Source organism: Chrysoperla carnea, chromosome 3, assembly GCF_905475395.1.
Source record: "Chrysoperla carnea chromosome 3, inChrCarn1.1, whole genome shotgun sequence".
Taxonomy (NCBI): Eukaryota; Metazoa; Arthropoda; class Insecta; order Neuroptera; family Chrysopidae; genus Chrysoperla; species Chrysoperla carnea.
Genome location: NC_058339.1, coordinates 68,350,477 through 68,368,184, shown reverse-complemented (window position 1 = coordinate 68,368,184; position 17,708 = coordinate 68,350,477). Strand labels below are relative to the sequence as shown.

The 17,708-nt window shown below is 27.3% G+C and overlaps 1 protein-coding gene across 3 annotated transcripts in view; it reads right to left on the bottom strand.

Moving 5' to 3' along the window:
• Window positions 1–13,619, bottom strand: part of LOC123296653 (embryonic polarity protein dorsal-like) — a 31,336-nt gene extending 17,717 nt beyond the window's left edge. Inside the window, exon 1 of one of the 3 annotated variants that reach the window (XM_044878215.1) lies at window positions 13,474–13,619. Coding sequence is in view for 2 of the 3 variants with exons in the window: in XM_044878213.1 (XP_044734148.1) it covers window positions 5,910–5,949 (40 nt within the window). In the remaining variant the exon portion in view is untranslated. Of the gene's footprint in view, window positions 1–5,909; window positions 6,055–13,473 lie in introns of those variants that run through there. The other 2 variants (XM_044878214.1, XM_044878213.1) reach the window with 2 other exon arrangements.
• Window positions 13,620–17,708: the final 4,089 nt, after the last annotated feature.

Below are 17,708 nucleotides of genomic sequence, written 5' to 3'. Positions count from 1 at the left end.
CTGTACAGAATAAATATAGAATATAATTATAAACATATAGATATTAAAAAAAAATTAAATTTAATCTGATATACTATTTTAAATTTTTACAGAAATCTTTAACTTATGGTTCAAAATAATGATCACAGATGGAGAAAATGATAATCATTTTGAATCATAAATTAAAGCTGTAAAAATTAAAACAGTAAATGTCAAACAAATCATGGCCATCTTTTCTGATATACTCAATCAATTATGACTATTTTACAATTTAAAAACTTGAAAACTGTGCATATCTTTTTTAGCTACGTAAAACAATCCCTTCAAGTGTTACGGAAGGGGAATAGTGAGATCAAGAGAGGTGGAGGCTATAAAGCTGTGGTTTTTACTTTTAAGCCCAGTGAAGCGGTCGGGTATCAAGCTAATGATTTTATAAAATCACACACTGAGTAAAATTTATGAAATCGTGACAACTCCGCTCTGAGTTGAAAAATTCTTAAACTAGCTTCTTTTAAACCAACTGCGAAAGAGAATTAAAGTTAAGTTTTAACTGCAGTTGAGTCCACTAAATTTGAATTAGATGAATGAATTTGTTTTTGATACAACAAAATAAATAGTACAATGAATAAATCTTCAATAATTGACCTGGAACTTTTTTCTTTTCAATTTGTTTTAAAATTTATTTAAAATATTGAAGGATTTTTTGAAAATTTTTACGAGCGATTCTTTGAAAAATGTCAATCAACATTAATGAAAATAAATTTTCACTTAAAATAAGCAAAATTGCAATAACGCAGTATAATTGACTTGTATAGTATTGGCTTGTATAGAGAAATACATAATATAGGGATAGGAATTGGTTAGAATGATTTAAACAACCTACAACAACCGGTCATTTAACCATCAAATTAATGTTTTCTAATAAAATAACTTACATCGATCCGAGAAATCGTTATTTGTATGGGTTTTTAATCAATATTTCCGTAATTATCCATCCAATCTACAAAATTACCATAAATGATAGTTTTATCGGATTTGGAAATACAATTATTTGTCACCTTTTTCGTACTGATAAAAATCTAAAAATTATGAGGTATATTATAAAATGCTAGAAGTTTATTATGCGTCATTAGGAAGATTTACATTTGATAAACGTGACTGGTATAAACAAATTTCGACAAAAATTAATATAAATTTTATTTTAAATTTATACAAAAAATAGTACAAAATTAAAATTAATTACTTATAATTAAGCACGTGTAACGTTTCTAAAACTATTTCATTCATAAAATTAATGAAAAAACACATTAAAACCGATTTCGAAACACGTGTATAGCTATAATATTATTTTATAAGATTTTCCTTAATAAAATTTATTCAAAAAAAAATATTTAAAAAAAAAAGTATATTCCAAATCCCCAAGCTGTATTAAGTGTTGCATAGAAGACATTTATCATTAATGGAGATATACTAAATAAGTCGTGGTGGATATGACCTGTAGAGGCTAGATTAATCAACTTTTGATTATATTATTGTACTATTGCTAGATTAATCAACTTTTGATTATATTATTGTACTATTATCAAAGATAATAAATGAGTACTCTAGGATCAAAAATCGTAATTACTCTTATAAATAGTGTATGTCACTCGTTCCTAAATTCGTGACGGTCTGCATACTGGTGTTTTGGTGAGGATAGAGTTTAGATTTCCCAAATATCTAACAAATTGTGATATCAGCCAAATAATTCGATCAGGTTATTAGTGTTTGGTCAATGAGCGTGGATAACGTGATCTCTTTTAGGCCACTTATATTCGAATATTTTATCACCTGATTTTGACACTTAAAATTGCAAACTAAAAATAAATTATGAAGTTAAATAATTTTTCAATTTCTAGTTTGTAAAATCTATTACATATTAATTTCTAAAAATTTAACTTTAAAATTATTTTATTAAATCCGAAGTTGGAATAGTTTCCTTATCCAAGTTCATTGCCCAGTTTCTGAATGTTGTACTGCTTTTAAAAGTTTTAAATTATATTTGTCGATTTTATGATCATTTTCGATAACGTGATCAGCTATATATGCTTTTCCGATTCTACCATATTTTAAGTGTCACATGGTATATTAAAAATAAATCTTATAACAATTGGTCGTCTGTTTTGGCCTTCATTTTTTTTTTCGAATTCATACTGATGATGAGTACATACTGGGCGAAATATGTATTTAGATAATACAAAATTGATCAAGGAAATTGGGAGAATAATCGTAATTTAAGTTATAAATCAGAACTATCCTCACGCCTTAGATAAGATATGGCTTAGGTGACAGGCTTATAAATATCCATTCACGAAACATAAAATTTTACGGATAGGCTTGGAAATAACGAAACTAAATTCCTAGTAATTTATTGCAAGTATGGTGATTCGTGTAAGTGATCAAATTACTTAATTATTTGAAAAGAAAAAAATTGTCCCAATAATCGCAAGACGAATAAAATTATTGCTGTTATATCTCCAAGTTCATTCATATTATTTGTATTGTATTTCAATGTGTATTATCGATATACTGCATACAAACAGACCTGGAAGTCAATGGGGTAGGCTTTTGCCCAACAAGTGTGATCATATGGGCTATAATAATAATAATAATAATAATAATAATATCGATATATGTTAAGTGCAAATATATTTACGAGGAAACAAATTTTGCCACTATTTCCAGGTACTTTAATTATCTTACACACAGAGTATATCCGGACATTGTATTGTTCCAGAATATTTCCGGTTAACATAGCGGATAAGATTATGTTATATTTTTTCTCCGTACTAATGGTTTACACAATAAGTTAATAAATTATTATCAAATTCTTATTAGATCGAAGATAAAAGGGGGCAAGAAGAAAGTGATTTTACTGTTTAAGTGGCCTATCAATAAAAATTCCGTACCAGTTGCACACGAAATTGGGGACAAATTATAGGGAATTATCTATTTGTCACATGAAAAATAGTGCGGAAAGTGAGTAATTTTTACAAGCATTTATTTAGTTTCACCTTTCCTCATATCTGTAATCAAATCATACAAGTTTTCATAGGAAAAATTATTAATACATAATAAGAGTTAAACAAATAATTTTTTTTTTTTTGCTGCAAAAAAAACAATTTAGTCACATTAAACGCTACAAAACACAACTTATTTGTACGTGAAGATTTAAGAAAACATTTAAAACTACGCGCTTTGAATACAAAGCGTAAACGAGGAAAATTAAACTTTTAAATACAAAGCATATAAACGATAAAAATTAAAAGTTTGAATCTTAATTTTATTCAAGTAGCAATTTTTTCTTATTAAATAACAACATTTTAGATATTTATTTTTGGATATTATCGAAAAATCACGTAATAATAATTGTTTACAGGACATTTTAATAAGTTTTAACAATTTTAAAGACAAGGGAATTTCTAATACAAATTTTCATTTAAGTATTTAAAAAACGTTATTGAATTTTAATTTCAAAAACTAACATATTCCTGAACATTTTGATACGAAGAAGAAATAGATTACATTTAATATTTAAAACTTACACAAATTTAAGAAAGAAATACACAAAAATTTGTGATAGCCACTGTAATACAAATGATAAAGTAGTACTTTTTTTGATTAAAGATTATTTAATTTTGGCAATCATATGAAGCCACAGGCGATCTAAAAAACCGTATTTTCCTGTCTAATTGTATTTATAGTTTTAGAATAGGTGTTACTTAAGTGATATGAAGTTATTAAGTCATATTTTTAAAGTTATGAATGAAGTCATATGAAGTTATGAAGTCCTAATCTTTAACACACAAAAAAAACACATTTTCCTGTCTGATTATATTTTTAATTTTAGAATAGATGTTACTTAAGTTTTATGAAGTTGTGATTGATTTTTATCAAAAATATTGCCAAAACGAATCAGGCGAGCGCAAACGTTACCTTATAAGGGAGTATATTTTTAATTATTGTTGTATAATTGCCCTATTTTATTGAGATTTTATTTCAGTATGACAAGTGTAATATAGCGTAGTATTAAAAATACCACACGGTTCATTAAACTTAAGGGCGTTCCTAAAAAAAACGGGTGTATAGAAATATTTAAAACTTACGTTTTAAATTTTGATGAATGATTCTGTTAGAACTGGACAAATCTATACGAAAATTTAGAGTAAAATTTTTCGATATATACCCTAGTTTTTAAAATGTTGATGCGATAGATTTAGAGAAAATTATTTATAGAAGAAATAACAGACAAATAATTTATAGAAAAACGAGTCTCGTTTGTTATAATTTTCTTTATAGGAAAATATTTGTCATGATTTTAACCAATGAATATTAATTTTCAAAATTAAACTTGTTACATAATAAAGCATACCTTTAAAAACACTTCAATGTTAGATTTATATATTAAAAACGAAAACTTTAACAGCTGAAATCTATAAATTTAACATCGTAAGAAAACGTGATATTTTGAGCACGCCATTGAAGGAAAAGTCGTGTGATGAATAAATAATTCCCTAAAATCGAAACACCTTTCTGAGAAAATTATCTTTGAAAATGGTACGAGATCTGGTAGCGTTTTCTATAGTTTATTTTAAGGCGGATTAATTTCGAATATTTCTTTCTTTATTGAACTAACGTAAGGATGAAGTACATTTTGCATCTGAGAGTGGCTGCGATAATTAACGCGGAATGCTCGAGAATAAATAAACCGAATTTTTGTCTCGCAAAATTATTTAATTATAACTCTGACGCGGTGTTTGCAACGGCAATTAGAAGCCTGGCAATCATAATTTAATTGCTTAAAGGAAATGAAAAATGATTAAAAAATTTATGTTCAAATCCAGCAATCTTAAAATCAACTTTTTCGTGATGTTGCCAGCTAATTAAATGTAATCCTGGTAACAACCTCTCGAATGTCCAACTATTCTGACCCTAGTCCTACTAACATAAACAAGAATCTATGAATATCTTTGAATTGCCTGTACATTATTTCCATGCAAATGAATCATTAGTACTTGTAGCAAATAAAGGTATAATTAATTTCAAAAATTAATCAATGATTGGAAACAATTAATGTGGTAAAAATAATTTTGAAAAAATAATTTACATAAATATAAATTATGTGCCAATCGTGGAAATAATAACAGTTCATAGAAATTGATCCATATATCATAGGTATGTGACATTCTGAAGGTGATAATTACACTTTAGTGGAAAAAGAAATTTCCCGTTAAACAGTCTTTTTTATTAGACATCAAAGTTCTCAACATAAACTCTAATTCAATAGCGCAATTATTTAAAGAATCAAACAAGTATTTGACTTCTAAAGTTAATACCTTTAATTTACAGAAAAATATCTTGTAAATAAAAAAAAGTAAGCGCTACGTTTATAATGTACCAAGGTACGAAAGGAATATACTTCCAACTGAGTGTCCCACGACACCTCTATATCTTTTACACCTCTATATCTTTTTAAAAAATTTAGTTTTTTAGTTGCAAATATTCGAAATAAATTTATAATACAAAATAATAAAATATAAAACTCGTAAAATCAAAACTGTATACTTCAAATAGAATATAAAATTTAAAAAACTTCCCTGCGCCAACACCAACAACACACATCATGTCTACAATCCCCAAATAAGAACGTTTATTTATAAATATATTATTACTATCTACTCTGCATGCGCCTGTATGTATATCCAATTAATCCCAATACATAAATTTTGTAAATCTTAATTTAAAAAAAAAATTATTCATATAGAAGTAAATTTTTCAAATACATTCCATGCTCAGATATTTTTTCCAAACCGATTAAATAAATTTTACTTAAACGATAATCAATCAATTTTTACAAGCAAAGATAATAAAAAAGTTAAATAAAATCTTACTATGTTTCTTTATTTTGTAACTAAAATCATTTGGAGCCATTTTTGTATCTGGCGAAAACAAAAAAGCCGCAACAAACAAAATCACAGTTATCACTTATAAAAATGTTCTCAAATAAATTATTATTTTATTAGTCCACTTGCAATGAATGTTATAAACAAACTAAATGTTTTGATCATCAACCAATTTGATAAATAAGAATTATAGATGGGATTCCCAAGATATATTGATGACCTTGAATGTATTATATTTCCCCTCCCATTCCTAACACTTAATAGGCTGTGTGTGAGTACAATCAGAGTTAAATGAATGAAAAAACTAGTGAGCAGCAGAGCACCATCACTAAAGTCATATTCCCCTCTCCCCAATATATTGCTTTTGTTTGATTTGTTGAAGATTTTTTCTTTGAAATGAGATTTTTCTTTTCTTCATGTTTCTATCGATAAGATTCAGAGACACTCCTTAACATTAATCAATTCTCAGATAAATTTTCAACCTTCTAACTCTTTGGTAAAGCCGAAGAGGTGCCCAAAACTTTTAAAACATCGGAAAACATACTTTCATATATGAAAGGGAGTGGAGTGTTGGGTTTATAGCCCTAAAGGACACTTTCTTGATATTAATTCAACTCCAACGCCTTAAATCGTATTTTATTGCACAAAAAACACACACTCCGAGTCAGACAGTGAATAAGTCTATATTTTGGGAGAGACCAAAGAATAATATAAACTGTAATATAATAAAAATTATTATAATTTAAGTGTATGTTTTTACAAAAATTGTGGGACACGATTTGAATAATAATCGATTATATATTTTTACGCCTAGAAAATCCCCTCAATAAATTTGGCTAACATGAATAACATTGTAGGCCATAATATTTGACTTCCAACTTGACTTCCTCATTTTCACACTTTTGACTCGGAGGGTCCTCAGAAAATATTTTAGGGTTGGTTAAAATAAGGGGAAATGTTATTTGGACATTTGTAAACCTATGGTATTGTTTATGGACGTTACGATATCAAATTTCACACTTGTGATTAAAAATTGCCATGTTTTGTTGCAAAATCATGATCGTATCTTAATCCATTGTCGTTTTCCGATAGTAGGTCCGATATTCCGTGAGTAGCTTTCGAATGCGATTAAGCATCTCTAAATTTTTTTGTGAGTGAATTTGAAACCTGCTGGATTGATTCTTAGTTGGGTTACAGGTGGCATCAGATGTAGGTATCAATAGCATGTTTGGTGAAGGCCCCCTTAAGCAGCCGTTTTCTTTGATCCTCGTAAATCTTTCTGAGGCGCCACATAGGAGCTCTTTTACCAAAATTTTTTTAATGTAATTTTATTTTGGTGATGATTTCTTAAACATTTTCATTCTTAGACAGAAACTACCAAGTAGAAAAATTAAATACAAAATAATTCATGTAGAAGAAATAGTAGCCAAAAATAATAGGAGAAACTAAAAGATTTTATGATAACTTTATTTATCATAAAATATTGACGCTTCCACCTTTAAAAAAAACTATTTAAATTAAAACCTTAATAAATTATTGAAAACAAAAAAAAATTGTTGAGCCCGAATAATTAAGGATGTACGAACACGGTAGTGGGGTCACAAATAAAAAAAAAAATATATATTTTCAATTTTGATGGTGAATTATGTTAATATAACACGAAAAGTAAGAATTAAATTTTACGAAATCTGAAGTAATTTTAAAATATTGAAATTTTTTAAAAATATTTAGCTTTCAATATTTTGAAAATCAAGGCAGACTTCGAAAAATTGTATTATTTTTTTTCGTCTATATTCATAAAGTTATAACAAAATTAATCATCAAAGTTGAAAATAAGGTACAAATAATTTCAAGCACAAGTCTAAACTTGCCTTGACGCTCGTACTTCCTTAATGACCCGGTAATTATAGTTATATAGAGTTAGTGTAAATAAACAAATTGCTTCGCTGTTTTAGCGAAATTAATACTGTTACAACCAATTACGAACTTGGAAATCCCGTGGATAGTAGTAGTCATTGATAGGAGGTAGTTAAACATCACTCATGAGTACGTATACATACTGTAAAGAAATATCCTTATCTAACTTAACACAAATTTGTATCATCTGTCTTTGTTCACTGCATTTATATTTACGTGCAATGTATATTGAAATAAGTCAAAACATGTATGCGGTACATGATAAGGTGATTCACTCATGAATTCATCAGAATTCGATTAAAATTGAAAATATAATAGTAAAGCGATCTTTATTTAAAATCTAATTTTTTTATTGATTTTAATTATTAATTTTGACAAAAATATAGCATTCTGCAGTCATTGAAAGTATACTTAATTATATTCGAAATTATATACAGAATTTTACGCCGACTGTAGCGGAGGAACTACCTTAAAAAGAGATAAAAATGAAAAGAAAAAAATAATTAAATTAAGTCGTTAAGTGATATAATATTCAACAAATTGAACTCTCTAGGTCAATTTTATTGGAATTTCCAATGTTTATTTACAGTTTATGATTTTTGCTAAGTAGAAATGGTACTAGGGGGCTGGTAACATCATGAAATAATTGTTTTTAAGATGGCTGGATTTTTGATATTTCTTTTCTTATTGAAATTAGTTAGGGATGAAGTACGGCAAGGATAACCTAGAACAATTACGTTAACTATAGCACACTTCCGAAAAATGATGCAAACATAACTGATTTTAAAGTAATTTTGAAATATTTTTATTTTTAAATCGCTCCAGCTGCGTTTGCTAAGCTAATTACCTCAGAGATTGAAAAAATAATTTTTTTTTTTTTAAACCGAATATTGCAATTTAATTTCTCCAAGAATTTTTATTTCGAAAACTAAGCGACTAGAGAGAAAATCACAACTTAACTTTTTTGCTTAAAATTGATCAAAAAATACAAAAATATTTATTTTGAAAACATTCAAAATTTTGTACTTTGCTCCAAATTCGACCGCCTAAAAATGAATTCTCGATAACGTTGCCAGATCTCGTATTATAAAAACCGAACTCTATAGTGCAATTTTATTTTTTTAGATAAGAATATAAAAAATTTTAATATAATTTTTTTTGGACAATTTGAGTTATATCCTTATAATACAGGTAATAGAGAAAATCGTTACTCTTGTCTATAATGCAGTAAATTACAGGAGTTTTTTTTTTTTTTTTAATAGGTTCCGTATCACGTGTGCACAAAATCCTTACAAATTTGGAGGGCGGAAGTGCCACCCACCATTTTGAAAAAAAACTTTTTCGGTCTATATTTCGTTCTATCTTTTACTGTACTGTCATAATTTTATAGCCTGTATACAGGTTGCCTCATATTGATCTCATACAGAAATATATTTCTGTATATATACAGAAATATATTAATAGAACTGATTGATGATGGCTTTTTGTTTATCTACTTATTTAAGTAATAAAATAACCGAATCCGAAAAATATTTTCTTTTTTAAAATCTTCTCGATTATTCACTTTTGGCAGTAAGTATTTTTTAATCAATATTTAAATTTTTTTGCATTGATTTACATGAAACATTTACATGTACATTTAATGTATTGCAAATAAATAACAAATTAGATTTAGATACGACATAGTTAAACATAAAATATGAAGTATAAGTAAATAAAAGTCTGTGAATTGAACTGTATGAAATAATTATTACTTGCGGAAAGAAGCCATTGTGCATTTGATGATATAGATATGTACAATATATTTATTAAATGTTTGACCATGAGTAAAAAAGGTGGTCAAGTGCCAAGAGGACTCGCGCATACATGGATCTGTGCGAATAATTACCATGTTTAGTAGAAATTTAAAGATTTGTTTTAACTATTAGAGTATAATAGTATCGAAGTCATACCATTCTAATCAAATCAGCAACTTTTCTTTTTTAACAAACAAAGCTTATGAATTAATTTGACTAGTACGAAGCAATAACTTCCGTAAAATTTTTAAGTTGGTGTTACGTGTAAAATTTTAATTACTTTAAATAACAAAAATATAAACCAATCACGGAGGTTTAAAAAAATCATATATATTATTGCTATAGCAAGTTTTTTTCTGTCTTACCCTTATCTTCCTTATTCCTTGATGATTCACCCCTCATTTTCAAGCTTATTATGTCTAGGTTTGACGAAAAATATACTCACGGACTAAAAATGTACCGCTTAGGAAAAAACATACTAGACAATTTGAATTTGAAAAAATTACCATAATATTAAATTTTAAATAATAAATTTATTAGTCACACATGTTTTTACAGATGCTCCCTTAATTGTCTAGAAATATAATAACTATTTTTAGTACATATTCTCCTAATATTAGTTTTAAAATTTTTGATTTTTTTCACTTCTACGAAATTTGTTGTTTGTTGTTTTTTGCGCAGGGTCCAGCGTTGCCACGGGTAACGGTAACTACGGAAGCGAAATTTTTTAAAAACTGTGCAGCAAATTATGTTGAAATCCAATAAAAAATACGTTTTTAGTGCTATGTAATAAATACACCAAGATATTTTTTACTATTCGTTGTGTGCGTAGTCATGGTAGAGACAATACAATCGATGCCAGCGCTCCCGGTGAAAATTTTTTGCGATAAAGGAGGCTGTTATGACTAATTTGGAGTTCTTTACATGTTAATCTTATAGAAAATGTCAAATGATAATTATTGAAAATCACTAATTAATTAAACTTAATGCACTAAAAATTGTGAAAGTAAGAAATTAAATTGCACAAATATCATTTTTCAAATGTAAATTATCATAATTATTTATTTAAATTTGTGAGACAATAATATTTAATTTTCAATGTAAGTCATAAATGCAATCCATACAGTGAATAGGTGAACTTTGCCAATTTTGCTTACATAAACCATTTTCGGTAAAATTGACCAAATCTACCCCTTTTTTGTTTACTAGATTCGGGATTAAGAGTAAAATAGGCGTGTAAGAAACACGGACAAGCAGACATATGTCAAGGTTTCTTTTTATATCGGATGAACGGAACCCTTAATGAAACACAAACAAAAAACAATTGTTACTAAGAATTCTTTTTTCAATCTAATATTTAAATATTCTGAATTGTTTTCCTTATAATCATAAATCTTATATCTTTGATTTGTTGCTTTTTTATATATATTTTTTTTAAATTCATACTTGATTTTGTTTTAATTTTCAATAAACTAATGCGCATCAGAAAATTGAAAGCTTTTATAAAGGTTTGTGTACATTTAGTGAATACTAGAATATTACAAGGCTGCCACCTACCGAGATACAGACATAAAAATGAAGACCTTTTTTTTTAAACTACAGATCATTAATTTATTAAAAACAATCATAAGTTTTGAACTCTTTGTAATAAAATAAAAGTATATTTATTTATTCATGCGGTGAGAATCAGATTAGAATAAAGATTTCTTTTAGTTTTGAATTTTTCTAACAGATTGCTCTGCTTTTAATTTGCTCAAAATCCAATTCGAATCGATTTTAGACTAGGCACTTATTTTGTCTTTTTGTCTCCTCATTCGTGAGCCTGGAGCATGACAACAATGTTTGATTTAAAGGCTCAAGATTTATTTTTTATTTTTTCGGTGAATCCAGCAGATATATGTTGGAAACGATATTAAGGTTGCATTTTAAACATTTATTGTAGGCTGACTTTTACACAAAGAATATGCGATTCAAATTTCAGCTTAAGTATCCATGCAAATTTTTAAGAAAAAAATCATTGAAAATCGATATAAAATATATTGCTCTTACGGGGAAATCTCAAAAAGACATTTTTTGAAAGTTTTTGATAATTTTCACTTAGAACGAATGAAAAAACAAATAAAAAAAAAAATTTAATAGCAAGTCAATCATATTAGCAATGACATAGAAAAAAAAACCAAGTGTCCCCATTCATATCAGGGATGTACGAGCAGGGTATATTTAGGGTTGAAATTATTTTTATCTTATTTTCAGCTTTGATTTTTCTTCATTAATGTAGACAAAATTAAGAATAAAATTTTCGATATCTGCCTTGGTTTTCGAAATATCGAAAGCTGAATAATTAAAGAAAATTTCAATATTTAGAAAATTACGCCAGAGATATCGAATAATTTATTTTTACTTTTCGTCTTATATCGTAAAGTTATAACACAATTGATTGATGGAAAATTATTTGGGATTTGGTTAGAAACTGTCTTTGTTTTTAAAAAATTTGTGAAATTAGTTAACAAGTATATAAGTATATATTACAAAAAAGATCAATAACCTTTGAAATTATAAATAAGAAGATAAACTTGCAATACAATCCTTTTCATATCTTTTATGAGAAAAATAGCAACGTTTTTCCCCAAAAATTTTTAAAAATACATACAGGTTGTAATTATTAGAATTGTATATAGAGAATAGTGTGTATGTTATGAAGATGTTTTTGTTTGGTATTGAGATTGAGAACAAAGAAGGGGTTATTAAGAGTCGACTTACTGTGTCTTGCTTCTTTCATTATAAAAATAATGTCTTTCAGGAAAATTTAAGAATAGACCACAAAGAGTGAAGTGATAAATAAAATTTTTAATATACTGATATTTCACCACCTTTGTTATAAATCTCTTTATAAATAAAAGAATAATTCGCTTATTGGCTGTATGCGCAAAATTTACTGAAAATATCTAGATGTGACTTTTTTAAACTTTATACATAATAGCTAAAAGAAACAATTTTCTATTTGCCAATTAAGCTACAAAACGAATTTCTTTCGCTGAAGAATTAGTCTTAACAACCATCCAAACATCCAAAAAAGAAGTACTTATTGACTATTTGTCCGTATTCTCTAGACGAAGTGTTGCTATGAGCCTTAGACGAAATTTTTTTTTTTTATATTTGCTATCTATTGATATAATACAAACACTTTGTTACTTGTGGTGACTTACAAATTGCTTTGCAAATTGTATTATGGATACATTTATTTATTTATAAGTATTCTATTGTAAGGATTTCTATTCCTTAAATATTTGAGAAATTATACTGGTTTCTTTTTAAAAGAAATGGATTTTTTTTTATTATTTATTTTTATATTATAACATATCTATTCAACTGAGAAAATATTTTAGTTTGACTTATGTAAATTACAGTTTAATTTTTTTTATATACTCCATCTAAGTACCACTTGTATTCCAAATCCTTAACCGAATCACACTATGAGTGATACTCGGGAGGAATTTGATCTTTTAGTATCAGAAGCCGGCTATCCTACCTATGGTTTTCTATTAGGTTTGCACGAGGTTAATTTCGGGATAGTTCCTAACAAAGTCAGCCATAGCTACATACCTTCTCCCTTTCTTTTTCCCTATCCCTTTTAATGACATGTTCTTTACAATATTGTATTGTTTAAAAAAAGAATGAATAAATTGAATTTGAAACTCCAACATGTTAACTCAACCCAATCCAATGAGTGTGGGTGAGTTAACCCGACTTGGAATGTCTCGTAAATAGTTAGATAACAATGTTGCTACGATTATATACATTTCTAAACATAAATAAAACGAATAATATTAAAATTTTACTTGATAAGTTGTTAAACTTGTTCATGATTTCCCTTTCTATAAATTTTCATATTTTTCCCTGCAGACCATACAATTTACACATAAAAACAGTGATACACTCTATTAAAACAGTGATACACTATTAAAACTGATCACCGCACAATAGCATGAAATAAAAACTAATTTTTAATTGTATTTAATTAATATACACAACAGTACACTTTTAAAATATGTGTGGTCCAAAATTGTACTACAAAACATTATTTTCAAACTGTCAATTATTTATATAATTCGATAATGCTTCGTCGACATTAAAATTTTACGATATTATAATTATTTTTGTACTAAATGGTTAGTTGTAGAGACATCACTAAAATTTATAAATAGAACCTCACAAAAATAAAACGTATTTAACTGAACATGTATTTTATAAACTCTATTTCAACTAATCCAGTAGTAATAATATGTTACTGAGACTTCTGTGCATGTACTGTCTAACTACTTAAATTCTCATTTTATAATCTTAGCAAAGATAACTGACACACCTCAACAAAAATTAGAATACCTATCTATATTTGTTTAAATATTTCAATGTTGGAAAGATCAAGGTGATCATGAAATGAATCGTCTGCCTGTCTTCTAAACGGATGAAGTGATTTTTTTGTTTGTTTCAAAGGTAATTTAATGGAAAGTGTTCTTAGCTATGTTTCAAGAAAATCTATTCACTTTGGAGAAAGCTACAAGGAAAAAATTGCATTTGATCGAGGTTTTTTAAGTTTTGTAAAATTCATTTGTTCATTATGATCGGGTTTGGGTAAATGAGAAAATAGGGTAGGTACTTTCGGTATCGAAAAATAAATCATGAAATATACTTAAATATACTGATTTTGAGTCATTAAAGCACATTATTGTTTTTTTATATGAGAATTAAGAGTAGTAATTTTTAATCTGTATATCACGTGACCTAAAACATGAGCCGCCATGATGTGGAATCATATAGGCAAAAACAACATCCTTTAATTACTTATTTTTGATGCCTTTCAAAGTAATTTTAGGTTATGTTACCATCAACTTAATTTATTTTTATACATATAATAATGACATACACGACTGTTGTTTTTACAAATATTACGCCACCAAAATGGCTGACAGCATTTTTGCGAGAATAAAAAAGTTTTAAAATTTAATTAATTTTATGGCAAGAAAGCCTGTTTATTTTGCCGAAATAGATTTTTTTGTGGCTTCTTATTAGGAAAATAAACTTTTTGAAGTATTTTTTCAAACAAAGTAGAATACCCTATTCTATTAGTGTTATTAATTCTCATATATTCTGTTAAAAAACAAAAAAATAGCCGGTATTTTTACCTCCTTGTAAAAAGTTTTTCACGGAAAAACGGAGTTTTCAACGGAAAAAGGCTAGGAATTATCGATTAATATTAAGCATCTATAAATTATTTTGAATTTAGTTCCGATTGTATACTCGACTTCATTAAAATCTTCTAATTCATCTAAGCGTTATTACTATAACATTACATATTATGCGTGCACTTAGAATGTTCTATTTTAACTGTTTCGATTTTAATAACATAGAGTATACGTGCTTATGTATCTCGCTTAACTCAAAAAGCATTAACCGAAAAAGGATGAAATTTTCGGTTTAGAACTACTATAACGATACCGAAAATTTTCTATTTCCAGATTCCAATAGAAAAGTAGACCCATTTTTGCTATTCCTGAATCCATTTTATACTTTTTAACTCGTTATAAAAACATGGTACAATTTTTTTATTTTATTATTTTTATTTGAAGTCTCTATCGAGAAGCTAGTTTAACATCAATTAAAAAATTCTATCCGAACCCCAAAAAACGTTTTTTAATCTCTTCCTCCTTTTCGTGTTTCTTTTTCTTTCCAAATTTCAAGTCCCTAGCTCATCGGGAAGTTACTTCAAAATTAATTATAAAATTCCACCCGAACATAGAAAACGCGAGTCTCTTGGATAAATACTTAAATGATTGTAGAATCAGTTTTATGTGTGTACAATCAATCATACTTTGTGTCAATATTTTTCTCATCTAGTGTACCTATTATTTCACATCAAAGATCACTTCACAGTATGAGAGATAAATAAATAAATATAGACGAGATAAAATATTGTTAATATGCAAAACGTATGTTATAAATTAAAATGGAACAGACAGATTATAATAAAAATTTACAAATAAACTTGACTGATTTCAAGTACTTGGTAATTAATTATTAACTTTATCATTTTTGCATTGTTTATTATTATGTATTATTTAACATTGTTTTACATAATTTTTTAAAATTATTTATTTTATTTTTACATTTTATAACAATAAAATGTAAATAAATACATCCTTCTAAAATTAATTTTAAACAATTCTAAAAATCTTATCTCCGAATAGAACGAGAGTTCATCTGGTGTTTGTATATATTGTATATAAATAAACTAAAATGGGCGCTGTCATTCCGAAGTGAATTCGGGTTGTTTTTTCTTCTGGAGTTTTTTCTGGAAGTTGCTTTGTGGGTATCACTCACCAAAGAGTGAGTGATACCCACAATACTTCTGGCGAATAACACTATTTAACACTGTATTGTCACTGATGCTACTATAATGGCATACCAGTAATATTTATTAAAATGACAAAATAGGTTAAGAATAATAGAGTGACGATCAATGTGGTAAAACGCGAGCAACAAACACAGCGTTTACACCTATACTGATCGAAGTTCAATAATGCGTATTGATAAACGCGCCAAAAATTATAGCGGAAAAACAATTGCGCTATCGGCAATGTAGTATGGGACTCAAGATCATATACTGACGAGTTGAACTTACTATTTACAAACATAAGTGGTGCCAGGGCTTTTATACCATACAGTATTGTTTAGGGTATCTGTCCCTATACCATATCAGCATTGTAATAAACGCCATGCATTTCTTATCGAGGGGTTGAAATATATCAAGAGGTATAGAGGTATTAAAAATGCGAATCGAATGAGGGCTATTTCAAAAAGATTACTGTTATCGTGTTCGAGAAAAATTGAAAAAAAAAACAAAAAATTTGCTGGTTAAGACCCATTTTTGATTGGATGACATAGAACACATTCACTTTACGCGAAATTTTAATTATCCAGATTTTTTCGTTTGAAATAAATTATGGGAAGTTGTGTAGCGTTCACCTGAGCTTATAGGGTTCCATTTCATTTAGAAATCTAGAAAAATTGCTGAAAGAAATACTAGAAAAAAGTATTCTCCCAAATTATTTCTAGCTTGATACGTTTATCAGGAGCGAAGGAGGACTAGGTGAAAGTTTTTTTTTAGGGGGGCGGGGGCATTTTATTTAATCGATGAAACAAACCTGATATAAGGTGTTTGTATAATTTAAATGCTTATATTTATCGTTTATTACTTTTTATTCTAAGAGAAAATAGTTCAAATTCCGCATTCACCTATAAAATACTTTGCAATCCGACAATTTTTTCGAATAGAATAAATAGTTCAAATTTCATTTCCACCCATAAAAAAATAATAATTTTCCATTATCTATCTGACATTATTTTCGATTACATTTTTTTATTATCCTTAACGAGTTTTCAGAAATGGGAGTATTAAAATCCAATAATTGCGCAATTATATTTAATAAAACACTATAAAACATGTGAAAACTATTTAAAATATGGCAGTTAAAAACACTAACTATTTTATAGTTCAAAAATATGTTTAAATAACTCAAACTCCCAGCAATATTCTTAAGCGTTACAAATTTGAGCCTAAACTTAGTTTACCTTGATATATTTTATACATACAAAGTATAATAAAGGTTTATGATTATTTTTTATTCTAAGAATAAATAGTTCAAATTTCATTTCCACCCATAAAAAAATAATAATTTTCCATTATCTATCCGACAATATTTTCGATTAAATTTTTTTTATTGTCCTTTACGAGTTTTTAGAAATGGGAGTATTAAAATCCACTAATTGCGCAATTATATTTAATAAAACACTATAAAACATGTGAAAACTATTTAAAATATGGCAGTTAAAAACACTATTTTGTAGTTTACAAATATGTTTAGGTGTTAATAATAATGACTTAAAATACCTACATAATAGAAGTATGGAAAAATTGATTAGAATATAATTGTTAGGCCTTGAAATAACTAATCTAATTTAATTAATAAGTAAAAGCGTAAATTTAATTTTTAAGCGTAATACCTTATAGCGAACT